Below are 21,970 nucleotides of genomic sequence, written 5' to 3'. Positions count from 1 at the left end.
GGGTATGTTATAACGGACTATAAATTATATTCAGATTTTCAACTATGGGGATGGTTGCTTCCTATAACCTCCATATTGTTAAAGGCTCAACTGCAATTGAATTTAGGGAATTTACAGTGTGTGGGATAAATATTGGGCTTCCCAGGTGGCTCAATGACAAAGAACCCGCCTGCCAATGCAGGAGACATAAGAAACGCCAGTTCGATCCCTGGGTCTGGAAGATCCCCTGGAGAAGGGCATGGCATCCCATTCCAGTAGTCTTGCTTGAAGAACTCCACGGACAGAGAGAGAAGCCTGGCGGGTTACAGTCCATAGGGTCACAAAGAGTCGGACACGACTGAAGCGACTTAGCATGCATGCACAGGATAAATATACAAAAGTTAACTATATTCTATCAATACATACTGCTGCTGCTAAGTCACTTCAGTCGTGTACGACTCTGTGCGACCCCAGAGACGGCAGCCCACCAGGCTCCCCTGTCCCTGGGATTCTCCAGGCAAGAACACTGGAGTGGGTTGCCATTTCCTTCTCCAATGCATGAAAGTGAAAAGTCAAAGTGAAGTCGCTCAGTCGTGTCCAACTCTTCATGACCCCCTGGACTGCAGCCCACCAGGCTCCTCCATCCATGGGATTTTCCAGGCAAGAGTACTGGAGTGGGGTGCCACTGCCTTCTCCGATCAATACACACTAGCAGTGAACCGGAACTACACAGAACTACAACTTAGCACTAAAAAGGAATTATCTACTTAAACAATATGAAGCCACACAAAGGGGACTATATACTATGTGATTCCATTCATAAAATATCCTAGAAAAGGCAAAATGAGTCTACAGTAACAGAAGATCAGTGGTTGCCTGGAGGTGGGGGATGGTTTCACTGACTACACATTCATCAAAACTCATAAATCCGTACTGCTTAAGATGGGTAATATTTTACTGTATGTAAACTATACCTCAATAAAGATAATAAAAAATGTATTAAAGAACCTACTTTAAAAAATTTCTCAAAGGACAAAGTAACCATATTGTGTATCTCCAATATAAATGAATCTTTTACAAAGTATACAATATTTTCAAAAAATATTATTTTATAATAGTTATTATTATTTTCAATTATTATTATTAACATTTTCATATAGTTATTTTCATGCCTAACTGTATCAGGACACTGATTAATGATTTATATTTATTAAACTTAACTAAAAGAGAACTCGTATGAAATACCTGGGAACTATTTAATGAAGTTCATTAGTGACATTGGGATGATTTCTTATCCAACTGCAATAAGACTATAAATAAAAAATTTACGTTACTTTCTCTGTATATCAGAGATTGTTAGCTCCCTACCCAAGCATGAATGGCTCCTTCCTCCACAGAAACACACACTCCAGTGCTGGGGAAAACAATGTGCTCACTTGAAGAACTACATTTCCCAGCCTCCCTGAGGTTAAGTATGGCCAGATGCGTTATAAAGAACTTCCTAGAAGTTTCCTTTAAAAGGAGGGGTGTGGCCCTCCTACAGTTCCTTCTCCTTCCTATCTAGAATGTCACCAGGATGATTAGAGTTTGAGAAGCCATCTCGGACAATATGCTACTTGTGATAAACTAGAGATGATGGAATAAACAAGAAAGGACGAGCCTGGGTCCCTTGATGACTGAGAAAAGTAACCAAGTCAGTTCTAATGCTGCCTCCTGGTTGCATGTATGCAAAAAAGGAAACTTCTACCTTGTTTAAGCTATTTTTATTTTGAAATAAGCACATGATTATGTTACTATAATAAATTGTTTCTGATGAACATTTCTGCAACTGGTTTTTCATTTTCAAAAAAATTTTTTGTGAGATGATGAGTTTTTTTGAGACTATACAGTTACCTAGGTTTTTATCTTGCCCAGTCATTGACCAAAACAATAAACCACCCTAATTTTTCAACTGATTTCTCTATTTGGAATAAAGTAGTCTAGGAGAAAAAAAAAAAAAAAAACCTGTCTATCTGTGGAAAGAAATTTTAAGCTGCGTTATTACTCCATTAATCTCTGATGAAACTTTTTAAAAATGTAACCTGTGTTATCACTCCATTAATCTCAGGCAAATCTATATGCTCCAGTGACTTCTACCTTCATGCTTATGCTAAATTATATGGTCTACACTGTTAATATTTAAAAGGCTCAGGAAAGAAAGAGACCAATAATGTCTGGAATAGCTAGGAAGAGCTTCACAAAAACTCTAAAAGGATTTAGACAAGAAAAGAAAGGAGCACACAATACAACGCACCAGGTTAAGTGCTCAGGCTTTTAAGTCAGTGACTCAGCTCATGACTGGCTGGCTGTGTGACCTAAGGCAAGTCACTAGAATCTCGCTTCAGTTTTCTTATCTGAAAAATGGGAACAGTAGTATCTATCTCATCAGCATCTTGATGAGAAAATTTATGTAGCTGGCAAGAAGTTAAGCAATTCCAGGCATTCAGTAAGCACTTTTAGAGCAAAAGCTCTGACATGAGAATGTGTGCAACATGTGAAGATCTAACCTGAAATAAAGATGCCTGTTAGTGAATGGTTGGAAATTTTAAATAGAAAAAGAAAACAGAAGGCTTTCTAGAGATTAAATGCTTTTGAAAAATAAGAAAATTCACAAAATATGTATACCCGTTTGTATAAAAGCATTCTCATAATCTCATTAGAAATAAAGAAACTGCAAATTTAAATACTGAGATATTTTCTGCTCAGAGTATAAACATTTAAATAAGTTTCACAATAGGTGAGGATAGAGGAATTGGGCATTTATATTATTGCCCAAGGAAATATAAACTGACACATCTTTCTGGAGAATTTATGGTTTTAACTATCAAAAATGCATAACTACTTGTTACCGAAAAACAGAACTGTAATATTTCTCACAGTTGATGGTTAAATAAACTGTACATCCAATCCTGTGAAACATGATACAACCGCTTAAAAAAATAACAGTGAGGTATATCTAAATTTACCTGGCAGCAAAATATTTACTCGAAAATATTTTGAGACTTTGATTCTATGACTTTAATATTTTTTAAATGTTAAGTTGAAGTGTATGTTGCAGGGAAAATGGGAGAATTAGCCCCACCTGTAATTTTTTTAACTACAAATACGACCGTCTTCAACAGAATGCATAAACTGTGGTACAAGAGTAAATGATAATTGCACATTGTTGGAACATAGTATTAAATAAAAAGGTAAGTTGCAAAGGAATATAGTTCACTCATAAAAAGTTCCAAAACCCAAAACTATATATATGTGTGTATATATATATCACACACTAAATTCACATGATTAAAACTTTGTTTAAAAACAGATGATAAAAATAAAATCCAGAATAGTTACCTCTGAAGGGATAGAAAAGAGAATGGAAAGCAATCACAGGACTTCACAAACGATAAGATGTTCTTTTTCTTACTCTAGGTATTAGGTACATGGGTGTTCAATGTATCATGATTGTTTGTACCTTACGTACGATTTATACATGCTATTATCTAATGGAAACAATTTTGAAACTGCAAGTTCATAAGCACACAAACATTTTTTAAAAACCTGGAATGATAAAAAGTAAACTAACCTGGAATGATAAAAATTAAACAACTGGTAGTTACCCCTACATGGGGAAGGGGAACCTCCTGTTACCAATATTGAATTATTAACTTATAAAATTAATTAAATTTATAAAATACTCTTCTCTTTCAAATTATAATTATGAAAATGGTAACCACATGGAAAATATGTTAGTGCATACAGCTGAATAAAGAACTGTATTTACCCTGTGATGATATCTGTTTTTCAAAAATTGCACGTTAACAAGAATAAAAAAGTTGTGTGTGTCTAACACACAGAGATCTAACGGTGTGTCTGGATTACGTAGGCACTTCATGCAGTTTAAATTTCTTGGAAGTTTTATTTCTTGGAAATATTTTGTATTTCATTAGTACGACCTCACTTGGAGAGAAATTACAGAAAAATGCAACTGCAAGAAAGCCAACTCTCCACCTCCAGGGTAGCCAAGTTAAAAATCTAGCGCATGGGAAAGCTGAATGAATTACAGCCAATTGACAATGGATAGCACATGCTGTGCCAGTAAGTGCACTCAAAACAACTGGAGAGGATCCCCACCACAGCAAGGAGATTACATCAAAAGGTTCTGAAGTGCATATGTACATTTTAGCGCTTAACTGAGAACTGGTGCTGCCAAGTAAAAGTGCAGCGGGTAGGGAAAGCTCCAGAGCACAGGGAGTCCAGGAATGTGCTGAAAGAGGAAAGGGGCAGGGAGGGATGGGCAGAAAGTGAGGGACGAAGGGAAAACTTTTCCCAACATGTGAGGTGGAAATCTGACATGGCGTAACAATGATACTCTTATCTATAAAAATATTGTCCAACCAGAAACCTAAGTGCTGAGGGAAGAACAGGATGATAGGAATGAAAATTTAAAGGAACCAAAAATCAGAATAAAGAAGAGGTGTCAAAGATACACGGCTGTTTTCTGGTTTTTACAACTGTCCTCTTAGTTTATCCACTATGCCAGTTCCTAAAAACCAGCAGCTTCCACAAAGGCAAGAAGAAAAACAGGCGTAAAGGTCTTTTTCATCCTCCTACCAATAATATCACTAATATGAAATTAATATAAAGAAAGCCTTTAAATCTTAATATAAATAAAACCTTTAAATAAAAAGACTAAGTGAAAACCACCCAGAGCAGATTCACAAAGGGAAAATGTAACCTGCTTTCTGAGCTCACCACTATTAAAAGCAGAAGCATCACGTAGCAAATGCTGGTAGAGCCACCGCTGTCAGGGTACACCCCACCTATTTCCTTTCTGTCAGAGTTTCTCCACACCCATTTCTGATCATAAACATTTCAAGAGCTCTTCCCTACCAAAATATTCTTCATGACCACCTACAAACAACCACCATTCATCACCCACACCTCTCCACCCAGCCTACCAGCCTTGCCTTCTCCTTCCTTCCCCCCCTTTTTAATTCACCCCTTCTTGCCCCTAAATCTTATTCTCTATTTAAGAGAGAACTCTTGTTCCCACTGCCTCAAGTCTTTTCTGAAAATAGGCAGGTTATAAAGGCTAATGTTTGTTTTTACTTTTTCCCCACTATCTCTTATCTTTCTGCCCCCAGCTCTTGTCCGTAATTAATTTTAAAACTGTGACTTCCACGGGGCATAATTTAATAGCAAGAACTCAGACTCAGTGAATACTTTCACATACATATATGACTATGATCAAAGCATAGCTCTTTTTAACAACTATAGCTCATGGATGCCGCTAACAGTTCTTTGTTTTGTATAAACAAGGACACAAATGCTATAAAACCAAGAATATCTGTTTGCCATTTGATTCCTCTCCTATGACAAAATTTGGTAACCAACTTCTGTCAATTCTACCTCCAAAATATTACTTGATACCATTTCTTTCTCTTCATTCCTACTGACCCTGCATAATTTCTCAGATCTAGACTATTCTAAGAGCCTTCTCTCTGCCTTTGGGGTTTCTCCGCTATTACAGCTGACACTACACAGAACCCACATGAGTTTTCTCTCTGAAACATAAATCTGGTCAGGTCATTATTCTCCTCAGTAGCCTTCAGGAACTCCCCTGTGCATACAGAATGAACTTCCAGCTCCTTCATGTCATCCAGTATAGCATCAAACATCATCTTTCAGGATTGTCTCCTATCTATTATAAGCATTAAATAAAAATAAGTAAACTCAACAAAAGAACAATTTCCAAGGGTATCTAGAAACAAACTCTTAATATATTATGTATGTAATTATTTATGTAACTGATAAATTTATTTATCTCAACCACATACTATTACCTCCAAACTCAACTTTTACAAAATAGCTAAAATAAAGTTCTATCCACCTAATGTGTTAAAACTGAATTTCACTATTTCAAATATTTTTTATTTTCAATTCCAATATTAAAATGTAAGGTGGACGACAAGGATTCTAAAATCAACAGTTATCTTTTAAATGAATGTTAACACATATCGACAGATTTCTCAGTTTTCTGGAATTTGTTAAAGTCAGCTCTTGGAGTTGTTAACAGCGTATCACATCTACCATATGAGAAAGTTTGACAACAAAGTTTAAGTCACTTTAGAAGAAAAGCACCTACCTTACTGAATCCCATTTGTTTTCCATCTAGACTATTTCTTGAGTTCACCATATAAACTATCAAGCCAGGCTACTCATCTTAACACAGTTATTAGAAAAGTTTCCTAAAAACAAGTACTTCTTTTTCAAATCAAATTTATAAAATTTACTAAAAAAGACAGTTCATTAGCTTACACACAGCAAAGGCTGGGTTCTCATGAGAATCATTCTGCTGTGTAATTAAGTGTTGTAGGAGCTTGCAGACAGACTCAAGAACCGCACCATCTGTCTGGGTTGCAAAGCGCGGTTTTACCATGATATTACCAAACAGCAACAAAAAATCATTTTCATACATATCTCAAGTAATTTACAGACAACTAAAGAATTTGTCTATTTAGGATCACAACACTTGATTCAATCCATACCCATGATAACACTTTGTTATGTAAACCAATACTCTTTGAAAAATGTTTTTAGTAACTTAGACTTATATACTTAGTTTTTAGTAACTTAGAAGGTAAACATTTATGGTCTTCAGTAGCTACAATGTAGATTTATGCTCTGGTATAAATTCTAAATGTTAAACTGTTCAGGTGTTAAATACATCTGTAAAATTTAAAAGTGCCTGTTATTTGTTTAGAATAATATTTAAAATCTATCCCAAATATCTACAGATCTAGGATTACACTGCCACACTTTTTGACAGGATTTCAATTCTCATTTTTTAATGTGAGAAGTATTTTTTAAAGAGAAATTATTATAAATAAAATCATCTATGTAACATGAAAACCATAGGAATACAGCTGATTGAGAAAACTCTCATGATATTCCTGAATTCAAAAGCAGAAAATAATCCTTGCCACTGCAACTCAATCTAAATAATACAAGCATGCCTGCCACAGATCAAACATCCTCTGCACCACCTCCTCTAACACTGAATGTTAAGGCAGACCATGAGAAAGTAAAATCCTAAATACGCACGTAAGTGCTAATCTTTGCTGCCTCGTGTCCAATTCTTTGTGACCCCATGGACTGTACCCCTACAAAGCTCCTCTGTCCATGGGATTCTCCAGGCAAGAATACTGGAGTGGGTGGCCATTTCCTTCTCCAGGGGATCTTCCCAACCCAGGGATCGAACCCAGGTCTCTCACATTACAGGAGGATTGTTTACCGTCTGAACCACCAAGGAAGCTCATAGTTGACTATGTGGGCAGCCTCAAATGAGTAAAGCAACACTCAGTGGACAAAGGTAAGTTACTTTGGTTTCACAGGCCAAACTTTCTGTTAAAACCTAAAGAAATTGTCTCAATGGGATACTTTATTTATCCTAAGGCTTTTCTTTACAATTACTTCCATTTAGCCAAAATTGAGGAGGCTGCCGACATGGCTCAGTGTTAAAGAATCTGCCTGCCAATGCAAGAGACACGGGTTCAAACCCTGGGTAAGGAAGATCCCCTGGGGAAGTAAATGGCAACCCACTCCAATATTCTTGCCTAAGAAATCCCATGGACAGAGGAGCCTGGTGGGTTACAGTCCATGCGATCTCAAAAGAGTCAGACACAACTTAGCGACTAAACAAGAAGCCAAAAATGAAGCTCAGGAGGATGCTGACGTTTGCTAGACAGACACAGACAGAGCACAACTTACAATTCTACTCCTCCTCTTCTGATAATCTGCCTTGATCCCCAGAGAGCAAAAATGGCACTCCCAATATGTAGTCCAATCAAGGGACCACTAAATCCACCTCCACTGAAACTGTACTGAAACAAACACACTGCAGCACCAGACAGAGAACCTGGAAGGCAACTGCACAAGCAAGGAAGGAGCTCTTGGCATATATGTATCATGTATGCAATCCAGTACAGCTGGCCTTGAACTGCCTGCCCTGAAGAGTGGAAAATTCAGTGTAACTTCAGTCAGCTCTCCTTATCCATGGAACTCAATCCATGGAGCAGGTCACATAATACTGTAGTATTTATTTATTGAAATACACCTAAATATAAATGGACCCATGCAGTTCAACCCCATGTTGTTCAAGGGTCAACTGTATAGCCAAAAGCAGAGTTCTTCCCAGGACTTCTGCTCAACACCAGTAAAACCCCCATCAGAAGGCACTAAATTACTGACATAAGCAATAATTTACAGCAAAAAGCAGAACCAAGAGAAGAGAAAAGACACTGACCAAAGAAGTATACTTTAAAGTAAGACTTTTCAGGACAGCTGACTAAACTGTCTCTAAAAGAAATTCCAAAGGAAAAAGACCAAAAGATACTAGACAATGGCATCAATAGCTAATCCATTTCAAAGGAAAAGCTTCTCATTTGGGCACATGTGTTCTAGTTCTAGTGTGACTAGCTCAAAATTAGTTTTGTAATTGTGAAGTGTACAACCAAAGGAAGTGACATTTGACCTACTTAAAACAACCATTAAAGGAAAATAAAAACAAAAATGGTTGATAGTAACAAGAACATCAAGTAAAATGCAAAATTTTTAACTAAAAAAATTTTTACATGTTTATTCAGGCTCAAGCTCAGTATCTTTTAGTCTTTGAACTTAAAAAGCACTCAAGCTGCAACTGAGATTGTCCCACTGCCTTCACACTTACTCATTTCTTACACCCTCACAGCTTTTATTTCTCAGGTGTCTTACTCTTTTCCCAGTGCTAACCCCATCACCTGGGTTCTTAATACCATCCCCAGCCTGATTGTTTCATTGATTATCAACTACTCTCGTATCTTTCATTTTTCTTTCCATCTCTCTACTACAGTTGCTCCTAACCTACAAATACAAATGAGGCTCTGGCCTTCTGAAAAACTGCCTTCATCTACCTTTCAGTCTCTTACCCTTCCCACTCCCATATCACTGCTTGTTTCACAATCAAGTTTCTTCAACTGCGAAGTGTACCATTTATTCATTTTGCAAGCTGCTGTAATTCAGGTTCTACCCTCAATAAGCATAGTTAATGATTTCAACCAAGTACCAAGCTGCCCAAACAGGAAACTTCCTCATCTTCCTCTCCTTAACTCTTTCCTTCAAGGTCCACCACAACTGTCTTTGAAAATTACGATTATTCCTTCTTTATTATTTTTATATCAGATAAAGCAAATTATATTGTCTACTGAAAACACTTTAACATATATATTCATGACTTGAATGTCTAGGCTTCATGAGAAGTAATTCTAGACCAAAATCTAATTTGTTTTAAATGCACAAAATTTAAAGAACGATAGGTTACACGGCTCAACAATTCCAATTTGTCTATGTAAGAGAGCAATCCTAGAAAGGCTTTTAAACATATTATTAAATGTAATACCATTTAACACACTTGTTTTTCCTCAATTCATTTCTCATAATAGTTTCTATATCATCTTGGATTATCTCCCACTTTTAGTTTCATATCCCATCTGCTCATTTAAGATTCACGTCTGTCCAGTTTCTGAAATATTTGTCACTTTAGTCATTAGCATTTTGCGTAATATAGCACTGTTTTTTAAAGTTCAAAACTGAATTATTTTAGAAAACTGATTATTTTAACATCACCACTTCTTAACCTAAATCAGTCTGCCCACACTTCAAATTTTCCACCTAACAAAAAGCAGATTTCAGTAAGTTTTTTGTACTGTTTTTTAAAAGGGAACCAAGACCATTGATTAGAAGTGCTCTCCTATATACCACTTAGGAAATATTCTCAAGGACAGACAGAGTTGACAACTGAGCTTCCAAAGAATATGCAAGCTTTCCATCCCCCTCTAAGAAGCCATATCCATCGATTCCTTCAAGACCCAGTTTAAAATTCCCAAGTTTTTCTGGTTGAGTTACTATGCTCCCTGTTCACGTTGCTCTCCCTCTCCACTTACCATATACAATCTTATAGAAACTAAATATCAATAGTATATACATGCAGGTCTTTATCCTACATATCAAACCCTTTGTTTAGTAGCTAAGCCAGCTATCTCGGACTCTTTTGCGACCCCATGGACTATAGACCGCCAGGCTCCTCTGTCCGTGGGATTTCCAAGGAAAGAAATCTGGAGTGGGTTGCCGTTTCGCTCCAGGGGATCTTCCTCCAGGGGATCTTCCAATTCACATCTCCTATATTACATGCATATTCTTTACTACTATTTTACTACTATTCCCTAGGGAAGCTCATTAGCCCTTCTGTAAACCCAAGCCAGATTTCAAGCATTTCTAATGTATGTACATTATTTGAAAAAAAATTATATACATCCTAAATTTCTCAAGCATCTGTTGTTCAGTTGCTTAGTCGTGTCCGACTCGTTGCAACATGGACTGCAGCACACCAGGCTTCCCAGTCCTTAACCGTTAACATTCAAAAAAATTGTCTAAATACTTTATTAGTTACCCCATCCAATCTCACCCCCAATTCCCTTTGCCCTTCACTGAGGCTCATAAGTGCTCATTTATCATATAACATAGCAGGTAGAAAAGACTATCTTTAAGGGTGAATGAAGGAAAAAAGAGAAGGGAAAAGCTAAAGCGCAAAGATGACATCACAGAACCTGTTACTACTCCCTACATTTTAGGGAGGACATCAGCAAAGAGGAAGCAGCAGCAGATACCCTCAGAAAGGAAAGGGACTATCTGCTTAAATCCTTGTTCCAAAACTGTTCTTCCCATTGGGGAGAGGCCACCCTCACCTCTCCATGCCCTCTTCAAGACTCTGTTTCAGACAGCTATTCTCTCCTACCCTTCAAACATGCCCAGAGTCTGGGTGGGCCTCATTCTCATTGCCTGGAGCTAAGATGGGTTTTAGGGAGGGCCTGCTCTGACAGCCAGCACTATAATCAGAGGAAAGGTACTCCTAATACCCTAAACTTTCCCATAAAAATGCTCACATAAATATCATCTGAGTTCTATAATACAAGTAATTAAGTACAATACAATAGGCTTACTATCATTTGTAGCGACAGAATTAAGGGTAGGTTTTATTTAAAAGCAAACTTACGAACAAATTAACTTTTTCTAATATTTAGAATGCTGGAGACCACTACATGTAAAATTCTACACTTTGGATAAAAACTTAGGACACTGTTCATAATCAACATGACTAAAACTACAGACTGGGGCAGAGGGGCTTTCCTTCCTTCAACAAGGTCTAAATATTTTTAGATGTCACCACATTATTAAATGGAAAATAGAAACTGGCTGGCAGTTGAGGATATATACTTTGTTCAAAACAAAGTAAGGATTATGACATGTGTGTCACACTAAAATGTGATTTAGTCTTTAAAAAGAAAAAGATATTTATTAAGTACTATTTCTGACATTCCCTGAGACAAATCTCAAAATGTTAATAGAACTGCTATTTAAAGTTCAAAGAGCACTCTGGAGCTGCCAAGGAATTAATAGCTTAAACTACCAAATAAGAGTCACAGTTCAATCTCCAGTCTCAGCCAGTCAGAGCTCTGGGTTGGCACAGCAAAATCACCCAGCTTATTAAAGACACACTGTGCAACCTGAGAATCATATACACAAATGAAAAGCTGTGACATCTCAAGATGGCTCATTTATAAAGAAAGACACAAGAACAATTTAATCTTCTGCTCCCCTCAAAAAGCACAAATTCAACATAACTGCCATACTTAAAACAAGTAATTTTGCTGTTCCACTTCCTAGTTAACTGTCTAGGGTTACTCTATAACTTGAGTTGTAATTTGCCAGAAAACTCTTACTACTAAAAAACATTATCTAGTCGTCCAAAGTGCTTTCCTTAAAAGATACTCAAAATGATTTCTCACAAACTCCCGTATTTCCATCAAGTTTATAGGAGAAAATGAGGCACAGAACCATTATGTGACCAGATTTAGTCACTAGTTTAAAAAAAAGGCGGGGGGGGGGGGGTGTTGAATACCACTCAACTTTCCCTATTACCAGTTTACTACCGTTTTACTGAGCTCATAGAAAGTTATCTTATAACTGAAGATTAAGCAAAAGCCTTCTTACAGGATACCTCTTAGAGAATGAAAATGGAGGAATTTTGGATCAAACCTCAAATAAAATCTCCAACAGGTTCCAAAATCTATTAGATTGCTACCACCTTACACAAAATCTAAATAGGAACCAAATTCCTACTCCTTTGGGATATAAGCATGCATCTCTTGATTAGCTGGAAATTTTTAAGAAAGATTTTCTAGAACTCATCTAAAATATTACCAAGTAACAGTACATACAGCCTAAACAATGTATGTTCAGAACACAGAGCTGAACAGCTAAATAAACCTCAAAAATAATAACAACATGGTGTGATCAGGGCCTAAATGGGTAATGAGAACTCCCTTACGAAACAAGGTGGGAAAGAGAATAGTTGTCCAGTCATTCATTCATTCAACCGAGTTAACAGTATTTAACTATGAAGGGAATGCAAAGATGGCTTAGACAGGGTCACTGCCCTACGGAAGTTCATATGACTATCAGAGGTAGACAGAGGAGGTAGATGGAAGGAGCAAGAGTGACAAGTTCGATCTGTGGGAGTCAAGGAAATCTTCACAGGGGGATGACATTTGACCTAGTTAAAGATGAGGAGGACTGTGCCAAACATGTATGTGTGCAATAAAACTAGGAGCTGGTTCCTGAGTTGGACATACGTATGTTTTTCCTTATTTCTCTTCAGAACATTATTACTCAATCCTGTGAACTGCCAACACAAAATGCTTTTTCACACCTATTTTACTCTTTTGAATACCTTACTTATTAGCTCTCAAATTAAGCACAGATGGACTGTGGGAACTTTATGTGTCATGCAAAAATACTTCCTCAGAAATACATCAATGATGGGAGTGAGGGGAAGGATCATGGTTTTCATGCAACTTAATATGTTTTATGTGAACAATCTTTGTAATTTCCACTAGTATTATAAAGAATTATGTGCGTAATTAATGATATATTTTATTTGAAACAAATCATTTCTTCAAATTTAATTTTAATACCAAATGTCTTAAATATATCCAATTAATGTAGTGATTTAATACAAATCAAGACAATTATTACAGTAAAGAGATCTAGCGAAGATTGAGAAAACATGTTTACCTGAGAATTTACCTAATTCTCTTTATCTTCCTTTTCATTTTTTAAATTACAAATTTAAACAATGTAAAATAAAGGCACAAGTGAAATTTTAAAAGAATCAATTCAGGATGTTCCTTTAACAGTAATGGAATTTCACTGTACTTGGAAAAAGTACAAAATGCAGAAAGCTGTCGACCAGGGCTCTGTACTATTTCACAGTAGTAGAAATACAGCTTTAATAAGACTACCACAATTTATCTAGAATGAGAAAATAAACATTCAGAAATATACATAATAAACTACAGAGTATGGAAATGCCAATGGCGTAAACATTCTCCCTTGGACACCATTGATTCTTCTAATTCTCATCTAGAAAGAACAACAACAAAAAAACCATCTTTCTTGACTAGAATCCAAATGTACTCTAAGACATTTTATTAGCTTAAAAAAGGAAAACAACTTTATTCCAACAAACATAACTAAAACATGTTAATACAAATGCAAGTAAAACAGGAGTTCCTAAAAGAAAACTATGATAGCCAATTTATGACAAGAGAATCCAATCTATAGTACAGATGATTTCAAAAATTAAGTACACAACAAAGTAGTGCGGTGGGGGAGCTGCCTCTAAAAGAAACACCAATCACATATTAAAAGCATTTAAAACTATTTTTGTGTAAACTAAAGCAAAGATAGAAAACCATGCTGATGTACATAAGTGACTTTATACTCAACAAAAATTGAGCACACATACATATTTCATTCATGCAAATGAACACGAATTTACAATTCCTCGTTTATGTTAATATTTACCAAGATTAATGGAAAATCATCTCCCCTATGTAATGAAGTGAATTCCCCCAACAGAACAAAGCTAACACCTTCAAATCTTTCGAATAAACAATGAAAGCACATACTATAAAAGGAAATTATCTGAACTGGATAGAAGTTAAATGACTCAAGAGAGAAGGAAAGTCCGAAATTCCAGTACACATTACAACCGTTGATTCATTAATTCCAAATCTCTAAACCAGTTCTATGAAACAAAAATGTGTGCCTGCAAATTTTTTAACTACCCCCCACAGCACATTTTTAGACTACCTAATTACCTCATTTTGCAATGCACTAAATGCAATTTTTTGAAATAGCAATGTTTACACAATGACAAAATAGAAATTCTGGTAGCCACAACACACACTCTGTAAAGCAAGTTAGCACATAACACATTTTAAATAAAGGACAATAAAAGAAATGCCACAGAAACTCTTTTTCTCCATTTCTAATAAATGGCTGCAGTGCATAGCTCAGTAGTAACATCTAATATTCAACCGTATTACTAATTCTCATAAACTTCGTCTAATCTCTTACAGTAGCTAACTTCTGTGAAATAAATATATCATCCACTTTCAAAACAACAATAAATCAGTACCTTCTACTACTATTTCAAAGGAGAAGATTATGCTTTTCCCCTACTGAAAACAAATTAAACCATTCAGAAAAACATCTAGTCTAGGAATCCCCAAGCGGTCCAGGGGTTAGGACTCTCTTCCAGCGCATGGGTTTGATCCCTGGTCTGGGAACTAAGATCCAAGCCGCCAAAAAGAAAACAATCTAGTCTATCTCTGAATCAAACTTTGGGAAAAAGCTGAATTACTTCCAAAAATCCAGATAAATAACCTTAATACTATTTACACTGAATTTCACCTCAATTTTAAATAACTTAAACATTACTATAGAATATGCCTATCTTTTGTCAATATATAATACATAGACTATAGTATAAAGTGGGGACAGAGTATTTTTCTTATTAATCTCAAGAGCAGAGAAGACCTTTGAAAATGTTTGATGAATACAATTAATTCAGAATTAACTAGGCTAAATTAGCCCGTGAACAAAAAAGATGAATCTTTCCATGCCTAATTAATATAATCCACTACTATAACTTAATTTTATTTAAAGAATGCCTTAAAAGGCTGTTTTTCCCCCAAATACCTAATACAGTCATGAAGAAAATGACCAAAATATTCCAAAGAAAGTGCTAAACTACATAAGCACCTGGCATAAAACTCAACACTCATTGTTGTAAGGCACCCCCTGCCTTTATTCTCACAAAGCAGCAGCCGCAACCTAACTTCCTCTCAATGAACTAACTCTTCAAGCAATAACACAGCAACATATTTTGTAGCATACAAGTCCTGCGTACATTATTTTCTCTTTAAAATTATGAACTCATCACACGTACAAATGGCTCTTTAAAACGGTCCAGTAAACTGCTATGCTATGCCTTAAATTGCTGTCTATTATGTACTTAAAAATATTTACTAGCAATTGGAGGTTAATACAGCAACTACTACCGGGTAAGCAATTATTGCTATTTAAAAAAATATAAATATCATTAAACAAAATGAACCATCATGAAAAACAGACGCTTCACGTGTAAATACTAACGCTGGAAACTCAGATAAAAAAATACTCTGTATCAAGTACTGGCATTTGAGAAAATTAATCATTCCTTCTTCCTCATTTTCAATTGATGGTCCTCCCCATCTGGTTCTAACTCAAAAGAACAAATCTCAAAGTTTCTACAACTATCTTCCCTCTCTGCAAAAAAATAAAAATAAATCTCAAGAAAAAAGAAAGCAGGTCAATGAGAGATTACTGTAAAATCTTCAAATACTGAATGAATGGTCCTTAATAGGAATTATGTACTAATGTGTATTTCAATTTAGGAAGGAAGAATTTGATACCATCCCCCAACTACCCCATAATTAGGAAGATTCTATGCAAATAAAACAACAAGAATGTGGGGCATACATAACTAAGAATTAAACTGCCCTGTGTCAAAGAGTATATATATATACTTTATGAAGGACATAAAACCACTTTTCTCTGTATCATCTTGAATAAGAAAACAGAAAGAAACAAAAGTAAAGATATACTTACATCAGGAAATTATAATATGTCTTTCCACAAGGGTGAGTTGACATCCCATAGAGCATTTGTACACTCTCCAAAAGGGCAGATTTAACACACTTAACTGAATTATAACTGAGTGAATACATAACAAGAGTCTCCCGGAAATGTGATGGACAGCATGAGAAAACAGTTCTGAGTCACAAAGGCACAGTCAGGCAAGCATTTAATGCAGTAGCTACAAATCTCACAACTGCCAAGAATAACCCATATCATGTATGCACAATGGCATTTTTCACATGTTAGGAAAAGAAGCAGGGTTGACAAAGAATTTAGGAAATATGATGATGCCATGCAGTAGAATATCAGAAGACAAACTAAGTAAAGGACTAACAAAAATCTTTAAGGCATCTGACTGCCCAAATCAACTCCTGCTAAGCCAGGTGAACACCTTGAGGTAACAGAAAGTGGGTGGGTCGTTAATGTGGTACAGAACTTTATCAGCTCTAGCTTACATTTCAATCCACATTAATAAGAGTATTTAGGTAAATTCTCTATAAGCAATACTTTTCTCTGCTCAAAAAAACTACAGGTCAAAAAGAAAACTATATGCTAATATTATATACTAAGAGTTTTTATAATACATGCTTTATTTTGAACAGGTGATGATTTTATCTCCTTTGGAATTAATTATTCTATACAATGTATTTTAGGCAACATATTTTTGAAATTCCAGGTTGCTGCTGTATCTGATTTTCAAGAAAATGCTCAATTTGGAGCAAGAAAAATTTACAGTATCAGCAGCTCCTTAACGGATTTGTAATTTTTTAATAACCAGCTATCCAACCTCCATCTATAAGAGAATACAGACATTCCACCGTCTTTCAAAAAAAAAAAAGCATTTCTGCATTTCAAAGTTGCTACCTAAAGAATAATTCTGTTTAAAAAAAAGTATACTCAAAAATCAATTCCTGGTTTAAGCACAAACCTTTAGAAAGTCAGAAAGCACAGAAGTATACAAATTGTTTCTCTCCTACAAATTGTACACTCTCCTACAAATAGTTTCTCCAAAACATTTAAACATCTTTAGAAACATTATCATTCTTACTTAAGCTTTAAAAAAAAAGGGATAAAAAAAGAAATGATATATACTGAAGACTGGCTACACATGTATTTTCATTCCTACATGAAAGGTACTGTATACAAAATAGCCACATATATACAAGACATTATCAGTCAGCATGATATATGGTAATTTGGGGGAATCTCTCCTCACTAACACTGATCTATTTGGTCATTTTAATTTCCTGATAAAGTGTCAATGCGGTCACCAGTCAGCAAACAAAAACCATTTAAATACCCCTTAGTCAATGTTTGCTAACCTATGGAAGTCCCTGAGAATCTGAGTGATACTAAATGAGAGACTGAGAGAAGAAAAAAAGCAAGGGCAAGTTATCACAGGACTGAAAGGGAGAATCACAACTTGTAACTGAATTTTAAGATTAAATATCCAAAAAAAATGTGGGGAGGAAAAAAACTGACCTGCCATTACTACAGTAAAAGCACAGATACTATGTCACTCGGTCTCAGAAGGTAAAAATCGCTTGTCTTCATTTTTTTTAATCTGTATAATGAAATATATTTAATAAAGCTTCCATTTGAAAAGTTGGCAAGAATTTGTATTTCTCCACTAGTCTCTAAGGGAAAAAAAAAAAAGCATCTATGCTACCCATAATTAAATGTAACTAATTACAATTTGAACACTAAATTATGTATCCAGTGTAAACAAAGATTAAAAGGAAATAAAGCTCTATGTACAGGAGATGTTATGGAAAACAATTTCCAAAATGCATCTTCTCTAAAGGCAGTCCCCCAAAAAGGGTACACCACTTAAACAAAGTTAGGTTTTTTAAAGTCTAAATTAAACAAACCGTTCAGCCAATTTTCCAATTATATTCCACGCTTGAAACATAATTGCCTTACATCTGTTTACAAATCTTTGCTCAATATTTAAACAAATTCGTAGTCTCCCGGGCACATAGCTATACATACAGTTACTCATGCACAAAGCACATATTTAAAGACCACGCACTGCAATTATTAGTCTAAACGCCAGGTTTAACAACGTGAATGTTTTCAGAGCTAGGTAATACGACCCAATAAAAAAAAGCAAAGATGGCATTTACCACCAAATGTCACTGCCACCGCCAGGAAAGAGTTGCTGGAACCCTATACATTTTTAATTTCGATGAATCTAGACGCCGTCGTCGAATGCCAGGCTTCCAGGAGAACAATTGACACCCTAACTGCTTTAAGATTAAGGCAGGCGATTCAAATCCAAAGGAAAAGTTGTCAATTATTAGAGAGAGAGCGCGAGAGAGGCGAAGGCAGATAAAAGCGATGTTATCAAACCGCCCAGCTTGTTGCTTTGTGTGTGTGTGTGTGGATTCGTTGTGAGCAGAGAGAAAACAGTTTTTAAAAGACACAGGAGGAGAGAAAGAAAAAAAAGCTTTCTCCACCTTCCGTCGGCTCGGTGCAATGGCTTTAAGGCTCTCCAGCGTAGTAAGCCCCGAGAGGCAGGCGGCTGTCGATGTTTACAATCGCCGGAGCTTCGGGTGCAAGAGTCCTTTACTGACACAATCGCATTCAATCAACTGTTTTCGGGCGAAATTGCAGGTGTCATTATGGAATTTTTTAAAATTTTAAAAGGCGGGCGGGCGGGCAGCCGATCCGACACAAGGGGGAAAAAAAGCTGCTTATCGCAGGCGCGGGCAACACAAGGCAAAAGCCTTCCACATTTAGGAGGGGAAAAGAGGGGGAAAGGGAGGGGAAGGGGAGTGCGACTGCAACAGAGGGTGGGCGTTCGAAGTGCGACCCAGAATCCGCAGCTTTGAGACTTCCACATGCAAATTCCACGCCGAGCGCCGCGCTCACAAATGATTTTTAAAGAGCCAAATAAACACTGGATGGGATCCAAGGCGAGGGAGAGACGATCCAAAAGGGGGAGAATCGGCGAGAGAGAACGGCGGGGAGAGGCGAGGGAGGGGCGAAGTCCCGGCGGCGGGAGGAGAAAGTTGGTCGGCGGCGGAGGTCGACCCCCCCCACCCCACGGCACAGCCCCCTCCCCGCAGCCCGGCTACTCACCAGCGAGAAGAGGTTGGAGTGACAATCCTCCAGGCTCGCCCCGTTCGCCACCCAGTTCGCTGCCGCAGTCATGATCCTCCGCGAGCCCGGCCGCCAGAGCGGGGCATGTCGGAGCGAGGCGTCCGAGGCGAGGCCGGGCCGGGCGGCGGCGCCTCGCCGGGGAGCGTGGGGCGGCCCGGCCGCCGCCGCCGCCGGGGGAGGACGCGAGGGCCGGCGGGCGGGCGGGAGGCGCCGCGGCGACGCCGCGCCGGGGGCGGCGGGCCCGGGCCGGCGGGGGGGTCCGCGGCGGCCGCGCGGCTCCTTCCTGCTCGGGCGGCGGCGGCGGCTGCTCCCGCGGCGGCGGGGGGCGCTGTCCGCGCGGCCCGGCGCCCTCCCCGCCTCTCAGGGCCCCCGCTGCCTCCCGGGCCGGCGCTGCGGGCCGGCCGCCGCCTCCGCCTTCCCTGTTCCTCAGCCGCCGCCGCCGCTGCTGCCGCCGCCTTGTTTATCTCCAGCCACCGACTCCCCCTCAGCCCCCGCCGGCGCGTGAGGGGAGGCGAGCCCTGTAGTCGCCGCCGCCGCTTCGGAGCCGCCGCCGCCGCGGAGCGCGAACTCGCGAAGGGGGGGGTGCGGACGAAGCCAGCGGGCGACCCCGGCAGCCGAGCGACGTCCCCTCCTTCCTCTTCCTCCCCCACCCCCCCCTCCTCCCCAGTCAGCCTCGCTTCTCCTCCCTCCCCGGGCTCGCTCGCTCTGACAGCAATGGCGGCCGCCGACCGCGGCTCGGCCCGCCATTGGCTGGAGCCTTGTCACGTGACGGGCGCCGGCCGCACGGGGGGGGAAATGGAGGGGGCGGGGGAGGGGCCGGAGCGGCGGCCGCGGCTGTTCGCTGGTGGCGCTGCTGAGCCGAGTGCGGCTGGATTCTCCGGCGGAGAGAGGGAGGGAGACGGAGACAGAGAGGGAGAGAAAGAAGTGCGGGCGGCGCGGCTCCGAGGCGGGCGGGCAGTCAGCCGCCGCGCCGGCCGCCCCGCGCCCCGCCCCCTCGGGTGCACGAATCTTTGCCGGGCGCGACCGCGAGCCCCGGGAACGCCCGTGGCCGTAGCTGTGGAGGGCTCGGGGCCCCTTGCCTGTGCCCTCGCTCGCCCCGGCCGACTGGGTGGCAGAGGCCCGCCATGGGCCAGACAGCAGATCCAAGTGCTTCGGAGTGTCTCCTCGAGGTGTCACTCCGTGGTCCGCGTTTTGCAGATGAGAAAACTGAAGCACAAAGAGCTTAAGACACTTACCCGAGGTCGCGCAGCTGGAAAGAGGAGGGGGTGGGATTCGAACCCCTGCGCTCAGGCACACAGCGAAGCGAAGCTCTTGCATTAAGATTTTTAAGCCTAGCCCAGGAAGTGCTTATTGTGTACCATGCACTATGCACTGAATCCAGAAATGCCTTTTAAGCCCTTACTCGTAGGCGCTGTGTGCATGCATGCATGCATTGCAGAAATGCTTTCTGACCTCTTGCTTTGTGCCAGGATATAAATATATGTGTTTTTTAAACTACCAGACACTTCTGGGGTGGATTTGGGGCAGACTTTCCCGCCTGGCTCCATTCAGTCAATAACCAACATTTCCCAAGCATAACAGCGTGGGAGTCCAGAGAAATAACAGTATGAGGAGGCTCTCTATCAGACCTCAGAGCTCATGCTCCCCGCGAAGGTGGGAAGGAGATAACTTCTTCATTAACAAGCCCGCAAACGTGGAAAAGCCAGATGGACTGGATTAAAACAGGGACGAATGGAAAACAAGAAAGAAGCAGTGTAATAAAAGGAGAACAGTATTAGATATATGAATTGAGCTTTGGAATTACCACAAATTACTGCTAAAGCAAAACTCAGGAGTAGCATGTTATAATGTGTATTATCATGACTGACACTACGGTATAACGAATGTACCTACATTATTTCACATAGTCCTCAGAACAACCGCATTAGGATACTGTTATTATCCTTAGACTGTAAGTCAAAGCTCAGAAGTGCAGTGACACCTCCAAGCTCTGCCGTTAGTGAGCGGCTCAAGCCCAGGTGTATCTGGCTTCAGAGCCCAAGCCTGAGTCCAGAAGGTTGTGTCAACAAGTGCCTATAGATGACTCTGGCACCCATGGTTGTATTACCTTGTCACAACAGTTTAACTCTCTGAGCCTCATGTCCCAGTCTGTCAGAAAGAGATCCCAGTTGCTGACCCACTGACTTCAGAGCAATTTCATGCATTTCTATTAAGATGTATTGATGCAAATGGGGGGAAAAGAGCACTTTTTCAACATGCATGATGTTACTTGGGTCTGAGCAATCAGAGTGATGGTCTATCATATCCAGGTGTGTTTCTATGCCAGGAGGCTTTCATCTTACATAACTGGTCAACAAATTCTCATTCTTCAGTAAGTTGTTTTTTTTTTAAGTCTCCCAAAGCAACCTAATTGAAAAATGATAAAAGGACATGGACAGTTTACAGAGTAGGAAAGACATATTGCTCTTAAATATATAAAAAGATGTTCAACCTCACTTGTTGCAATGGACCGAGTGTTTGTGTTTCCCTAGAATTAATCTGCTGAAACTTTCATCCCCAGTGTGATGGTATGTGGAGATAGAGCTTTTGGCAGGTAATTAGTTCACAAGGGTGTGGCCCTCATGATTGCAGTAGTGCCCTTGTAAGAAGAGACAGCAAAGACTTCCAGCCTTCAAACGCTCTCCCTCCCTCCTTCTTTCTCTTTCTCTCCCTGCCTACTTTGCCCTCCCCCACCTCA

At 39.3% G+C, this 21,970-nt stretch overlaps 1 protein-coding gene across 7 annotated transcripts in view; it reads right to left on the bottom strand.

Annotated features, from left to right (window-relative positions):
• MED13L (mediator complex subunit 13L) overlaps positions 1-20,803 on the bottom strand; it is a 278,625-nt gene extending 257,822 nt beyond the window's left edge. For 2 of the 7 annotated variants that reach the window (XM_086348053.1, XM_086348054.1), the window contains exon 1: positions 19,213-19,335. In XM_086348053.1, the coding sequence (XP_086204179.1) occupies positions 19,213-19,284 (72 nt within the window). In that variant the 5' untranslated portion in view covers positions 19,285-19,335. Of the gene's footprint in view, positions 1-18,254; positions 19,014-19,212; positions 19,336-20,468 lie in introns of those variants that run through there. The other 5 variants (XM_086348057.1, XM_086348059.1, XM_086348056.1 and 2 more) reach the window with 5 other exon arrangements.
• Positions 20,804-21,970: the final 1,167 nt, after the last annotated feature.

This window comes from Bos grunniens, chromosome 17, assembly GCF_055505025.1.
Source record: "Bos grunniens cultivar Pamir isolate PY7600 chromosome 17, Bosgru_T2T1.0, whole genome shotgun sequence".
NCBI classification, from domain to species: domain Eukaryota; kingdom Metazoa; phylum Chordata; class Mammalia; order Artiodactyla; family Bovidae; genus Bos; species Bos grunniens.
Note: the sequence above shows the minus strand (reverse complement) of the source record. Positions and strands in the feature narration are given on the sequence as shown.